Here is a 15387-nt window from a genome sequence, read left to right on the forward strand (position 1 = left end):
AAGTTGGTGGATGGAGAAAATCATGTCAATCGTGGATCTCCCTGAGCGAAAGCCGTATTGTGATTCCGGATAGACCCGATCAGCGAATTTTTGTAGCCTGGGAAGTATCACTCGAGCAAAGACTTTGCCTACAATAGGGCCTACTTAGGAGGGATATTCCCCTGTAATTGTTGCAGTCGCTTCTGTCACCTTTGTTCTTATACAGTGTAACGAGTAGGCAAGCACTACAGTGGAACCTACTAAGTTAAACAAGAGGCATTTAGCCATCAAATGAAAGTTACGTTTAACTTTGAACAAGCTGGAAAGAATATAGGCCTACACTGCAAACTAACGGAGTGTACGAGTAGAGCAGTAGCAGAAACACGTACTTGTTTTTTCAAATAGGGGGCCTATATACAGCGTTGTTCTGAATTCACTGCAACTTCACGATTTTGTCAGCAGGTATACCTGATAGCACGGCATTGCAGTAGTCAAGGGATTGAATTTCACAACTACAGTGGCTTTTTTATTGACTGTTGTCAACTATTGTCGGCTCTAACCTAGTCTGTGCACTTGCAGAGCTGATTTATGTGTATGGGTCAAAGAAAAAGATGAGTCAAAGAAAGCTCATACAATTGCGAACTAAGTCGGCCGAAGGAAGTCATAGGCCTATTATATAATTCTAGGATAAAGAATTGAAAATGTTTGGATTTTGAAAATTGCAGTAAATGTGATTTAATGAAATATTTTTTAATGTTAGACCTAAATCGGGCTTACACAAATGTATCATGAAATAAAAGCATGTGCTGAATCCTTGCAAGGTCTATATACCCTACTACTGAGAACAATAGGCCTATCATGGAATAGAAGAACAACATCAATGAATGGACGGGCCTGTCATTGAAAGGCAGGAAAGACGGTGGACAGACTAGGCCTATAATAAGTATGGATCTGTAGGCCTCTCCAACATACTAATTAAGGAATAGGTAAGGGTGAAGGAAGATGAATGCTTCTTGATATCAAAATTAAGAATTCGTTTAAAAACTCATTACTCAGATGCAGAAATTTAGTTATGAAAACCTTTGAATAAAACGGTAATAAAACTGAAAGCTCAATCATGGCTTAATCAATACGGTTAATAATATCATTCAAAATCAAATTAGTGAAATGATCGAACAATTTCATTAGTCACATAAAGCTTTCGCATTGTAACTTTTCTTGTGTGCGCAGTAATATGTATTATTGAAAGCCAACAAAAATGTTAATAATATATCAGGATCATTTAAAAGGCGGAGTTTTAAATTTTTTCTTTTATACATTAGATCCTTTTTTCTTGGCAAATTTATAGATCAAGTTAGAAACAATAATACTGAGCACTATATTTATACTGTTGCTATAGCGGCGGATTTGTTTAATATGGAAGTGCTGCGATCACTTTGTTTTTCAAAAAAAAAAAAAATGGAAGACGAAAATCATGAATCGAGTCCCACCGAGGGCGAAACAGAAAATAAAGAGGTAGAAATAAACGATGATGATGTGGAAGATGCCGACAATGATGACGGTGAATCTTCAGAAAAAGATGTGAACGAAGATGAAGAATTAACTGAGGATGCAGATATGTTAAAAGTCGAATTGGAAAAAATACAAGTTACAGAACCTAAAACTAAATTACAGTAAGTTATATTTTTATGCTTTAGGCTTAGGGCTTAGGAGAATAACAATAACTTGATAAGGTAGTCATCTCTGCACGGACCTATTTACTCTTGACATTGTCTCAACTTTCATCTGCATACCCCCCCCCCCCTCAAAATTCCTTATGATTCATTATCTTAATAATCAATTTTTTTTATTTGAAAAACAAAACAGGAAGAAGAAATCTATTGAAATTTTTGACCCTGATCTATTCCCCACATCATATAAAGACAACCTACCAAAAGAATTGGTAATTTTACAGTATGCTGAGAGCTTTCGAAGGCAGTATGTACATCTTTATAGGGATAGGAAGCCATTATTTCTCAGTCCTGTCAATGAATGCAATGTTGAGGTAAGACACCTTTAACATTTAGCTAACTATAGTATCAGTAGACTAGCAAGGTACAGCATACCAGTAGCAGTAGACTAGCAAGGTACAGCATACCAGTAGCAGTAGACTAGCTAGGTACAGCATACCAGTAGCAGTAGACTAGCAAGGTACAGCATACCAGTAGCAGCCTACTACACCATCTAACCTTTAGTACAACACTATTTTAGTTAAAAAAAAATTTTAAAGAAAAACTTGCCTTGTGTTTCCTTATTATAAATAAATAATAATTTAAGAAAAGGTTGGTCAAGAGATTTAATTGTGCATTTTTTTTTGCACAATAGCCTGAGACTTAAACATTGACACATTCATTAAATTAAACCAATGATTGCATTCATATTTATCCCAGAATAAAAATAAAAAATCAATGCTTGTTCATTATTCAAAATCTAATGAAAACTTTTTGTCTCTATAAAGAAATTTGTTTGCACAACTATCCGTCCAAGTCAGCTGCCATTCAAAGAACTTTACAACTGGGATGGAGCGGCAGAATTTGTTGCTGATTACTTGAATTTTGAGACATTGGAGCCACCCTTTGAGCTGGTAAAGATAATGCTAGAGAGCTGTAAGCTTTGTGCTTGCCTGAAATGAGTAAACGTTTAATTTACAAAAAACTGCTGATATATTTACAGTGCTGTATATTCACTGATCATATAACATATTCATTAACCAAAGATTCTGTTAAATTTTATTTCTTCTGTTGATTACAAAATATATATTAACATGAGAGCGGTTCCCAAAATAACTAGCCTGATCCATTATTGAAAGCATTCATTATGCTAGGATTCAATTACTCTTGATCTATTTAAACTGAATCATCTTTCATTATATTATATTTGTATTATATTATTAGATCTTAAACATAAAAAAAAGTAAAGTTCCCCTTTCAGACCTTGTGATCTATACGGCAGATGATGTTAAGGTCAAAGGTCATCTGTTTCTTAGGCCCACGAATGTCATGTGGCTAGCACAACAACAAACTGACTTTACTTTCCCCAACTAATGTCAGGTACCAATTAGAGTTGGGTGGATTCAGGGGCGCCCTAAAAATCTCAAAATTCAAAATCCCAGTCCTCACAGAGATTTGAATCCAGGACCCCAGGTTCAGAAGCCAAGCACTTAACCACTCAGCCATTGTACTCATAGATCTTGAACATAATCATATGAATAAACCAGTAAATGTAGTATTTAAATTATAACTAATATACTTGTAAGACTATGCTTGGGATTTTCACATCCATCTTAGGTTTGAATTATTATTGTTATTTTTTGGGATTGTCAAATCTCTATGAATTATTTCAGCCACAGCAACTGATTTCACCAGCAACAGTTTTGCGTCAGCAAAAGGGAAATTGTTTTGAGTACAGCACCTTACTTTGTTCTTTACTAATTGGTGCTGGGTATGATGCATATGTTGTTAGTGGCTATGCTAACAAAGATACTTGTTTGGCAGATGAGCTGAGAGAAACTTGCCCACTACTTAGAAAAAAAGAAGAAGTAGGTCTTAAAAATTTGTTACTCCTTTATACATTTTTTTTGTTAGTTTAGCACTGTGTGCTGAAAGCTACCTAAGGGTCATCTGCTCCTGATTTTTCCTTAGAGTTGACTCGAAGCATTTCTCAAGTTTAGAAGGTTTGGCTGCAGAGGTTTGAATTCAGAGATTTCCTTCTGCTAGGTGGGTAGACAACCAAGGCTAATGAGCCCCTCCTGCCAAAAGCTTAATTACTGGTTGCTCACTTTTGTTCTTTATCCTGTCTGTGATAACAGTTCTGCTGGACCCAATATCTGAGCCCAAATTGTATTGGTTGTTAGAGGGTATTAATGCACTGAATCAGAAGCATTTTATAGTTGTGGAGTGTTTATATCCATTCGGCAATCACAACCTTACAGGATTAAAGAATCATATAATTAATACACATTATATTTATTACAAATTCAAAAATAATTGTTGAAGTCCTATGTTTAACTAGAATTTTTTTTCCTCTGTGGCTTCTATAAATAATTTAATTATATTAATTTAATTAACTAAATAATTAATTATAGGAAAATTCTTTCATATTTCAGATAAAAGAACAAGAAAAGAAAAAACAAATTAAAAAATACACAGTCAAACCTCCTAAAGATTTGCGCAGTAAATTTGAACTTAAAATGGAGGTCAGAAAACAAGATGAAATCAAAGAGGAAGCAAACAGAAAAAAAGCAGAGGAGGAGCAAAGATTAGCTGTAAGTGTAATTTGAAAGATTTAAAAATGGTATTATTGAAAAGGCTTATAAAAGTACTTTAAAGATCAACACTTTTTTTATTTCAGGAGCTAGAGAAACCTCCACCTGATCCTCTTTTTGGTTTACGCATTCATTCTTGGGTCCTGGTTCTGTCAGGCAAACGTGAAGTACCTGAGCATTTTTTTATAGAACCATTTACAGGCTTATCTCACCCTGTCAATAGTGGAGCTTACTTAGGGATTGAGTCCATATGGAATCATTTAAATTACTGGGTTTGCATGCAGGATTGTTCTGATGGGGTGGCTGTGAGTATTGTTTTGTATCTTTTTATGTTATACTTTAATCTACCAAATTGAACAAAGGTTATACAAATTAACTTTCTTTTTTAATAAAAAAAATAAAATTAAAGCTAATTTTAGTTTGTTTGTTTTTTGTCTAGAAATTAAGTTATGATCTTGGTGACTGTACTTTATGGGAGTACATATTTCCTGGATTAGACAAACCACAGTTACTTATACCTGAAGCCGAGGAAGATTTAGACAATTTGGATGATGACGAGGTTATACATTTTTTGTGCCCTTCAACTTTTTTAGCTTTCTTTATTGAAATTAATTGCTTTATAATTATTACTACTGTTTAAAGTTTCAATGTATTACTTCCGTAGTTACAATAATTTCAAAACATTTTCAGGAAAAAGAAGAGGAAGTTGAAAATCATTTGGATATGCCACCCTCTTGGGTTGAACCACTGCACATTTCCCATCAGGGTAAATTACATTTGGTGATTTTCTTTCTTTAGTTTTCCATCTACATTACAAAACAACAACAAAAAAAAACCCTTTCTTTTCAGATTTTGAAATGCGTTGTCCTAAAGGGGAGAAAACAAAACTGTATAAAAGAGCCAAGCTAGACAAATTTGCACACTACTTGCGAGATGACGGTTTAGTTTCCAAGTTATCTATTTATAATAATAAAGAATGTAAGTAAAAAAAAAGTACATTGATAAGTTTTGACATATATTGAAAAAATAATTTAATACATGCACTGACATGAAACTATTGCACTAATTTAATTATTTTTTAAGTCCATATTTATTTTTAGCTTTTTTTTTATCTACAGTGACTGAACTTATCATGTTGAAGGAGTATTTTGATCATCGTATAGACAAACTTTCTATAAGAGTTCATAATTACTTAACTGGCATGGTTACTGAACATTTTCACCCAGGAAGACCAAAACAATTAAAAGGTAAAATTTATTATAAATTATATTTTCACTGCAGTAAATATGTGATGCATTTAAAATTATCATGAACCAGGAAGATCAAATCTACTAAAAGGTAGATTTTTTTTTTTTTTCAAAATGGCGCTGCACTGTGGCGACATGCAATTTGTGCTTTCATTACCAACTACACGGTTAAAAAGAGAATGTGCTGTCCGGATCTAGAACTACTGGCGCTTTCATTGAGACCTTTTTATTTGCCACCAGACTTTGGGGTTATTTACATAGTCCTGGTTTATGTTCCGCCTACAGCCAAAACGGAAGTTGCAGCTGCAATAATCGCTGACGTAGTGCATGAGTTTCAGACAAGGTCACCGGACGCACCAGTAGTTATACTGGGTGATTTTAATAAATGCACCTTGAAGGTTGACCTACCCACCTTCTATCAACACATTTCATGTCCGACAAGAGAAAACAGAACTCTGGACTTATGTTATTGTAACATCAAAGGAGCATTCACATCTCGTGAAAAGCCACCACTAGGATCATCGGACCACAAAACAATACAACTGCTGCCTACTTACCGTACAAAACTTAAAGAAGGAAAAATCATTCAAAAAAACGTACAAGAATGGACACAAGACAATATTCTCAAACTACAGGGATGTCTAGACTGCACTGACTGGAATTTGTTCAAAGAGACCACTTCAAATCTGGAAGAATGGGTCGAAGCAGTGACAAATTACATCAAATTCTGTGAAAACATGTGTGTCAGCACTAAGAGCATCAAGATATACCCCAACTATAAACCATGGGTCACTGCAAAAATAAAACGGGAAATAATCAAAAAGAAAAGAGCATTTATGAGTGGCGATGGACAGACAAGGAAAATTGCTCAACGAAATCTCAACGTCGTTCTTGAGGAAGGGAGGAGAAACTACCGCACCAAGCTGGAAGACTCAATTAATACAAGTGACATGAGACAGGCGTGGGGCATCATGAACAAAATGGCAGGAGCACAAGTCAAATTTAAAAATAATCTTGCTACAAGAGACGAAAAAACATTGGCCAACGAGTTAAATGATTTCTATTGTCGCTTCGACACGAAAGATTTTAATTATCTAAGACTCAAAGCCCTTGAGGATGTCAATGTTAACAACTGCTTAGAATTAGCGATTACTAAAGAGCAAGTTTGTAACATTTTCAAAAACGTCAACCCAATGAAAGCTGGTGGGCCTGATGGAATAAAAGGGCGAATCTTAAAAGAATGTGCTGAACAACTAGCTGAACCTTTCCAAGATATTTTTTCTACTTCATTACTAAACCATGAGATACCACCTGTGTGGAAGTCATCTATAATTGTACCTGTGCCAAAGGTTTCCAAACCGAAGGAAATGAATGACTATAGACCTGTTTCACTTACTTCCATTGTGTCTAAATGTTTAGAAAAATTGGTTAAAATGTTTCTTCTGAATGATCTTTGTAATAAGTTAGACCCTTTACAATTTGCTTACCAAAAGGGTAAAGGTGTAGACGATGCCATCCTAAATATTTTAAACTGTGTCTACAAACATCTGGACTTACCGAACACTTATGTAAGATTGCTCTTTATGGATTTCTCATCAGCTTTTAACACTATACAACTTCATTTACTCATTGAAAAGATGAAAGCGTTGCAGATTAGTCCATACATAATACTATGGGCTAATGAATTTTTGACCCAGAGAGCTCAGAGGGTTAGGGTAAACAATGTTATATCTAATGAACGCATAGTTAACACAGGGGCGCCCCAGGGGGCTGTGACATCGCCATTGTGGTTCATTTTGTACACCAATGATTTTCAATCCGATAGTTCTTGTTGCTCCTTCACAAAATTCGCTGATGATGCGGCTCTTCTTGCCCTGCTCTCAGAGAGCTCAGACGTAAATGAGTATTTCAAAGAATTAGAACACATTGAGGAATACTGTAAAGATAATTTTTTATTATTAAATGTAAAAAAAACCAAAGAAATGATAATCGATTTTCGTAGGGACAAGAAGGAAAATGATATTGTTTCTGTAGCTGGAGAGACTATTGAAATTGTGCAAACCTTTAAATACCTTGGTACTATCCTAGACAATAAACTAAATTTTACTGCAAATACTGATTATATCAGCAAAAAAGGGCAGCAAAGATTACGACTACTAAGAAAACTGTCCTCGTTTAATGTTAGCGAAAAGGCCTTGGCTATGTTTTATCACGCTCACATCTGCAATATTTTAAGTTTCAATATCACTGCCTGGTATGGCAATCTGAGCATTAAAAATAAAAATAAACTTAATAGAATCCTAATTGCTGCTGGCAAAATCATTGGCAAAAAAGAAACCCCATTTGGGCAGTTGTTTGAGACAAACATCTATAAAAAAGCTAACAAGATCCTCGAAATAAAGAATCACCCTTTGTGTCAGGATTTTGTGATTTTACCATCACAAAAGAGATACAAGACACCGATAGCAAAGACAAACAGACACAAACACTCTTTTGTTCCCCTGGCAATCAAATCATTAAATAAGAACAATCTGGTATAAACTTTGTCACATGTAAATTATGAGTGAGTCTGGTGTGAATGTACACTTTGGTTTCTTATAGTTATAATGTTTTTTGTTTGGTGTAATGCACAAATTGTAAGACAAATTTCCTTACGGATAATAAAGATTATTATTATTATTATTATTATAAATTATATTTTCTCTGCAGTTATTTTTAAATTATCCATTACGTTGTAAAAATTTGATGCCTTTCAAATTATCATTAATTTACAGAGCACAACTACCATGCCAATGCCACAGAACCTGAAAATGAACGCACTATGATCTTTTATGATGAAGCAAGACATGATGGCCTAGTCAAGAGGGAAGAGAAACCTCTATCCATGACAGAACATTTTAAAGGACGGGAAGATTTCTTATTCTACAGACATGTTGAGTTTGGGAAAAAAAGCAAAAAACTTGGACCTCAAGATGAAATCAGTGAACCAAACCCAAGACCTATTCTTGTATGTATACCTAAACTATGTTTCAGTTCTTGGTAGGCTATATAGGACTCATTTAAAAACTTTTAATTCTTCTTTATCATTCACCATCTTTCATAATATTAAACTAATGAGCTTTTCAAAATAAGTTTATTTGAAAATGACTTATTATTTAGGGATGTTAAACAACTTTAAACTAAAAAAAAAAATTATGCTATCTGTCATTTTGATAAAAGTATAGAAAAAGCTATTGTAAGTCACATACTTATAACTGCAATGACATCGATTTAGCTTCCATATGGCATTTGTTGCAGATCTTGCTCCCACTTTGTCCTTTACTAAAATAAATGGAGAACTCATGTTATCACTCTAAAAAGCCTATCCTGACAAGATGGACTGTTAAATCTAGCATTTGTAATTGATTAATTTTGCCTCTTAACTAATTTTATCAATCATATTTCTTTGCTATAAGACTTTTTAGAAAAAAATTTTGCTTTAAGATGCACAAATTTGACATATGTTCTCAGATGTGCTCTTCTGTTGGCTATGTTTGTTGTAAAAATTACTGACTTAAATTACTTGATAAGTATTGCCATATTTTATATGCAAAGTTAACACATCAGATAAAAGTAGATATAATAATATACTTAATAAAACCATTTATACTGAGTTTATTTACAAAGTAGGGATGATTATCATAGTCAGTAAATATTGTTTTTTTACTCTAAAACTGCAGTCACTTCAATATCTTTACAATCATGATGTTTCTTTTAATGCTAAAAGCCTACAATTATTTTAGTTATGTGCTTCTATTCTGAAGCATCATAATTCTTTTTGTCACCTCCCTATTTCACTAACTATAGTACACAATTCTATATTTGAATTACTCTATTCTATTTAATATTACCTAAATTTACACCTTTTTATATATAAAAAAATCTTATTTGACCACCCACCTGGACACTCATCTAGCAATGTGTGTAAAACAGTAATAGCATAACACCAATAACGTTGGAGTCCTTCATTCATAGGGCCACTTTTACTAATCTCATTCTCTAGTGGATTTGAAGCTGGTTTGGGGCTTTTAATGAACTGTCCTAATATTGTTGCCCACACACTAATTCCTTCCTATTCCTGAAGCTGTTTAAAAAAAAACCCAGCTAAACTGATGCAGTTTGGGATCAGCAGCATTGTATGATCTGCCAGAATGTAGCATTTTGTGCTATGCAGCTTTCTGTGGCTTTTTAGCTCCTGAATTTTCCTCGGGCTTGACTGTTTGGATTCAGCCACAAGGCAGTGAAGTTTAAATTTCAAGCCTAACAAACCCCTACCTCTTGAAGACACCATTAATATCTATAGAATATGAAATGGAGGAAAGGCTTATGCTTTCTGTGTTCTTGCCATCTCTGTAAATATTTTTAGATGTTCCCCCCAACACAACTAAACACTTTTGTCAGCTATCTTTACTTACTGTTTGCATCATCAAAATTTTGTAAAAAAATCTTTTGTTTTTATCAACAGAAAATGATCATGAAATTTCACCCTAACCCAGAAAAGCCTGCTAATGCAGATATCAGAAAACTGGTGTTCCTGGTAGCAGAAGATAAAATTCAAATCACATACCACACTGAAAACAGACACATAGCTTCATCATTCAGAGAGTTTATTAAGCCACAAAACTGGGAAGAAAAGGGAGCCATACTTGCATGGTCGCAAGATATGCATTCAACATTTCAAGTATCTAGTGTTTTTTTTTCCTTAATTAAAACTACTTTTCCTCAGATAATACAATTACAAATAAAATTCATAATTTTTTTAAAATGTGAAACTCAATACCATCAAAGTTTTTTGTATTTATATCTTAAAAACTTGAGTGGCATTGTGACTGAATGATATAGGACTATAAGTTTCTAAGACAGATCTACTCCACACTAAAGGCTTGGACTTCTAAGACAGATTTACTTCACAATAAAGCTTGGATTTGTAAATCAGGATTTTAAAAGTTTCAGCAACTCTTCCAGAACATAACTTATTTGGGGGGAAAGGAAAGGTGGATAGTTGATTTGTTGGCCTCACTTACCCCCACATCAACACAAACAGGGAAATTGTCTGTACTAACTAACTTATTATGTCTAGGTGAAAATAAAACTTTTCAAATATTGTTTTAAGAAGATCTGTTTGCTTATTATGTTTTCTTTTTTTTTGTTCAGGCTGACCCAAAGTCTGAGAATGTGAAGCAAGTAGAACTTTACCAGACTTTACTTTTACTTCTAAAGATAGAGGAGTCTTGCCGAGACGCTGTTAGAGAATCAGAAGAAGAGGTGAGAATTAAAAAAACTATTGGATTGTTTATATATGCTTCAGATTTAGAGCACACGTTTTTAAACAATATTTCTTTATTGTATGTATTGTATTATTATTAAGAGTTTATTACTCTTTAGTTTACCACTCTCTCATCTTTGGTTACCTCCCTTTTCCTTCTTTCCTCCCCCCCCCCCTTTTTTTTATTTAAAAACACTTTTAATTAGGCTAATTTAGCTATAAATTAAGTAGGTTCTCATCATATAATTAATTGTATTTGTAATTTTCTAACCTATTATTCTGTTTTGAACAGGTCAAAGAAATTCTAGCCAGTCGCCTAAAAGAAGAAGCCAAGCCTCAACTTGAGATTTCAGTTTATGATACAGAAAGAAATGAAAAAGCCAAGAAACATAGAAGAGATTTGGTTAGCTGCTTATAACAAATTAATTAGGCTAAACAGCAAATGTTCAAGAAAGGTTTTTGTATATTACACTATAATTGTAACTGATTTATTTCATTCTTTATAGGAAGAAAAACAAAAGTTGGAAAGGAAACGCAAACAAGATATGGAGATAGATTATCTTGCACCTTTTCTGGCACATATTGGAGACCCAGAGAAAATTACCAAAAACCAGGCTATTAAGCTAAAAGAAGATTGCTTAGGAGACTTGAAGCAGAGGTTGATTGATAAAGCAAATCTTATTCAGTCTAGATTTGAAAAGGTAATTTTTTTCAAAAAGAACACATTGTATATGTCATTACATTTTAATATTTTCATAAAATGTGCTAAATATTTTTTTTATATAGATTCAAAGATATTCTTTAATGTATGCTACAAACTTTTTTTTAAATCTCAGGAAACACAAGAACTACAAAAAAAACAAGCATGGTACCAACAAAACCAAGTATCCATGTCAAAAGCTGATGAAGAAGATTATCTTAATTATTGCAGTGAAACCATGTTTAGGATAAACATTCTTGAATCCAGACTTAACAGGTTTGTTTATTAAAAGTTTTGTTATATGTAGATTCATCAGGTCACCACCCATCAACTGACCAATAATCTGTTGGACTTGCATCACAACACATTTGATGTCCTTTTGCTAATGGACCTCATTCACCAATCGTAAACAAACAACATTTAGTCACGTGATCTTATTGATAAAACAATGGAAAAAACTGTCACGTGACAACCATCATGAATTAAACATGAGATCGTAAATTGTATAGAAGAGATAGAGCACCACGTGGCTAAATGTTGTTTGTTTACGATTGGTGAATGAGGTCCATTGTATCTTTTATGTTTTACCTAACATAATTAATTATGTTAATTATTGCAGGCAAGTTTAAACTGCAAAGACTATATTTTTATTGTTCAATATGAGTAGGCCTACTACTTCCTGCTTATGACTAACACCCCCCTTCCAATTTTGTTTTGTAGAAGATTATCTTCAATTTAAACCAAATTTATCGAGATATAATTTTTTAAAATCATTTTACAGTAATAGCTTCTGAAAAATTGCATGTACAATCAATTTCTTTTTTTTTTTGCAATAACATGTAAGTGAGTAAGTAAAGTAACCAACCATAAATAAAAATTGTAACATTAGTGTTTTGGATATTGCTTTGAAGTGATTTATTCAACCGAAAATAGAAAAATGAATAAACTGCAAATTTCGCTCAGTTTACCCTAAGAAGTGGCTGAGTGGCAAAGCCCTTTGCTTCTGAACTGAGGGGTTTTGAGTTTGAATCCCAGTGAAGAATGGGAATTTTAATATCAGAATTTTTAGGGCACCACTGTGTTTATCCAACTCAAATGGATACTTGACATTAGTTGGGGAAAGTAAAGGCGGTTGGTTATTGTGCTGGCCACGTGACACCCTTGTAAACCATAAAGGCTATAGAAACAGATTATCTTTACATCATCTGCCATATAGATTGCAAGGTCTGAAAGGAATATAAAATGATCTAAGGACACAATATAGGATGTAATTATCTCTTAGGACATAATTATCTGTTAAGTAGGAACATCTGTAATTTATAAGATAAGATATAACTTAGTTTGTTCAGTTATACTAATTGCATATCTGCATGCTCAGGTGTGTTATAAAGACTGCATTTTAAAAACTAACATTTATATTTGTCTTTTCAGACATAAAGAAATGGCACCTCATAAGTACATGGCTTTAGAGCAGAAACTACGCAATGATCCACGACTATCAGAGCATTTTTAAAAGAGATATATACAAATAGAATTTTTTTAAAGTTTGCCTGTATATTAAAAGTTGTTGTATTTTATTTATATGAATATATTTTTGAGTGCATTTGGATATGTCCTAAGTTGTGATATCTATGTAAAATTATGTTGCCAGCTATGTGATACTAAAAAATATTTTGTTTTGAACTTCAATATAAAATTTGTTATGACAGAGATTGTAAGACTTTGTGAATAGTTTTCTAAAACATGATCTGATTATGACAGTTTGTTATAAGGGTACACTTTAAAAAAGAAGGACATATTTAATATAATAACAAGAACAAGAAAATAAAAACAAAATTTCTTAAAAAAAAAAAAAAAGCTTATATTAAATGTACTTCAATCAATTAGTTTGGATCAGTCATGTATGTAAATTTGTAATAGATCTATACTAACAATAATAAATCTGTGCGATTAGTTGTTTTTTTATCTGTGCTAAAATGTACATCTTTACCTTACCAAAGATAGGCGTAGATGAGAAAAGAATACTTAATTAGACCCCCCTGGTGGAAAATTGCTTGTCTGCATTAGATGTGGCAAAATATGCAGGTCACAACTGGGTGCATGTTCATGTGAAATATCATAATTAATATTTTGAATCGAAGACATTGCATTAGAGACCGTTGACTCCTTTCAGCTGTGGCTTGGCACAGTTAAACCTAATTACACATTTAGAAAAAAAAAAGCCTACATGTATTAAGCAACTTCACCATTATGTATTTGTTTTAGAATAAATCCAATAACTAAGTTTTCATATAATTTCAATTTAAAACATTCAGCTTAAGGATATTGTATCAAGGTATTAGAAGAAACTATTCATCAGCAAAACTTTTTTTTTTTACATTTTGTTGCAATTTTCTATTATATTTGTAATGAAAAAGAAATCCATTTAAAAAAAAAGGTGCTTTATATGCCTATGTGTTGTGTTTTTTAAATACCATATTACTGCTAAGGAAAAAAAAACCCACCTTAACACGTATATTCATAGAAAAAAATCTCTCAACCTTATCATAGGATTACCAGACATTCTGCTTGCCCAAAAGAGGACAGAAAGGAGGACAAAGCCTTACATAGGAGGACAAAAAATGCTTTCAATTAAATGTATAAAACATGTCATTACTACTATGTTAAAAATTATATTTATTATAGAAGGAGACTTTATGTTGTGGTTCATCATTCACATAACTATACACGTAGAGTATTATCTTCAGATTGTACTGTGTTAGAAGAATGCTTTGATACTAAGTCAATGGAAAGTCTACTCTCTTTTGTTCAATATTGTTTTTCAAAAGGACTTCTATATGTGGCAAATTTTACAAGCACAGCCTTGAATATAGAAATAAAGGAGTTAATTTCTATCCTGAAAATGATTTCAAGTAATAGAACTAGTCATAGAATGTGATATCTTTCGCATCATTATTCCATTTCTTGAGGTGCAATAATGCGCAACACTTATAAGTGCGTTTCTGTGTCTAAAACAGAAGATATGAAACATTTCCTTTCAGACCTTGCGATCTATAAGGCTGATGACCCGGGCATGCTACCCTGCCTTATAGTTGCGCCAGGGTGGAAACGATCGTAGGAGGAAACGATTAGGTTAAAGGGTAGCAAAACAAGACTCTCGTGGGGGTGCGAGAGCATCCTCATTGCACTGTGCGGAGTTGTAAAAAAGCTCCCACAACCTTGTCACAATCTAGGCGCCGTTCCTCAAGGGTCCGTCACATAAATGGCGTGTCCTGCACGGTTAGCCTGGTATAGAAAAGGAAAATGGCAGGGTCCATACACTGTTCTCATTCAGGCCGGTGAAAGGGAGCTCTTGTTCACTTACTCTACCTGACAGCTTCAAGAAGAAGAAGAATAGGGCTGATGATGTTAACATCATCTGTTTCTTTGGCTAACGGATAACGAGCAGGGCGACATGTGGCCAGCACAACGACCATCAAAAAAGGGTAACTTGCAACTAGCGCACCATCAACCTCATAAGCCATCCCAACAAAGTCTTTTTAAAATTATATTAAGCCTTCTTAAAAAGATAGCAAAGTTAATCAGAATTTTAAGAGCAAGCAGAGTTAAAACAAGGTCGCAGCACAATGGAACTAATTCTAAACATCAGGATAGTCTGAGAGAATATTACCTTTAACATCAACAGAATCTTTTTCATGTCTTTATTGATTTCAAGAAAGCTTTCGACAGAGTCTGGCATGGGGCACTCTGGGAGACATTAAAAATGTAAAGCAACACTTGCAAAACTCAAAATAATCTGGAAAGACAAAGGCAAAGTCCTCGACACTAAAATCAGACTGGTGCGCTCCTTGGT

At 33.5% G+C, this 15387-nt stretch overlaps 1 protein-coding gene across 1 annotated transcript; it reads left to right on the forward strand.

Annotated features, from left to right (window-relative positions):
* The first annotated feature begins 1412 nt into the window (after window positions 1-1412).
* LOC106055357 (dynein regulatory complex subunit 7-like) lies at window positions 1413-13981 on the forward strand. Its single transcript, XM_013211576.2, has 17 exons — window positions 1413-1652; window positions 1846-2023; window positions 2477-2602; window positions 3362-3556; window positions 4124-4282; window positions 4369-4587; window positions 4722-4841; window positions 4973-5048; window positions 5132-5260; window positions 5401-5529; window positions 8304-8536; window positions 10034-10249; window positions 10723-10833; window positions 11127-11237; window positions 11341-11535; window positions 11671-11810; window positions 12966-13981. Exons 1-17 carry the CDS (start codon window positions 1438-1440, stop codon window positions 13045-13047), a joined length of 2634 nt encoding a protein of 877 aa, XP_013067030.2. The 5' UTR covers window positions 1413-1437; the 3' UTR covers window positions 13048-13981.
* Window positions 13982-15387: the final 1406 nt, after the last annotated feature.

The sequence above is a fragment of the Biomphalaria glabrata genome, chromosome 3 (assembly GCF_947242115.1).
Source record: "Biomphalaria glabrata chromosome 3, xgBioGlab47.1, whole genome shotgun sequence".
In the NCBI taxonomy this organism is placed as follows: domain Eukaryota; kingdom Metazoa; phylum Mollusca; class Gastropoda; family Planorbidae; genus Biomphalaria; species Biomphalaria glabrata.

Bases quoted from the DNA above. Each gene is read 5' to 3' on its own strand.
- LOC106055357 (XM_013211576.2), top strand. From the start codon at position 1,438: ATGGAAGACGAAAATCATGAATCGAGTCCCACCGAGGGCGAAACAGAA. The intron at 3,557-4,123 runs GTAGGTCTTAAA...TTCATATTTCAG, and splicing joins TACTTAGAAAAAAAGAAGAA to ATAAAAGAACAAGAAAAGAA. The intron at 10,250-10,722 runs GTATCTAGTGTT...TTTTTTGTTCAG, and splicing joins ATATGCATTCAACATTTCAA to GCTGACCCAAAGTCTGAGAA.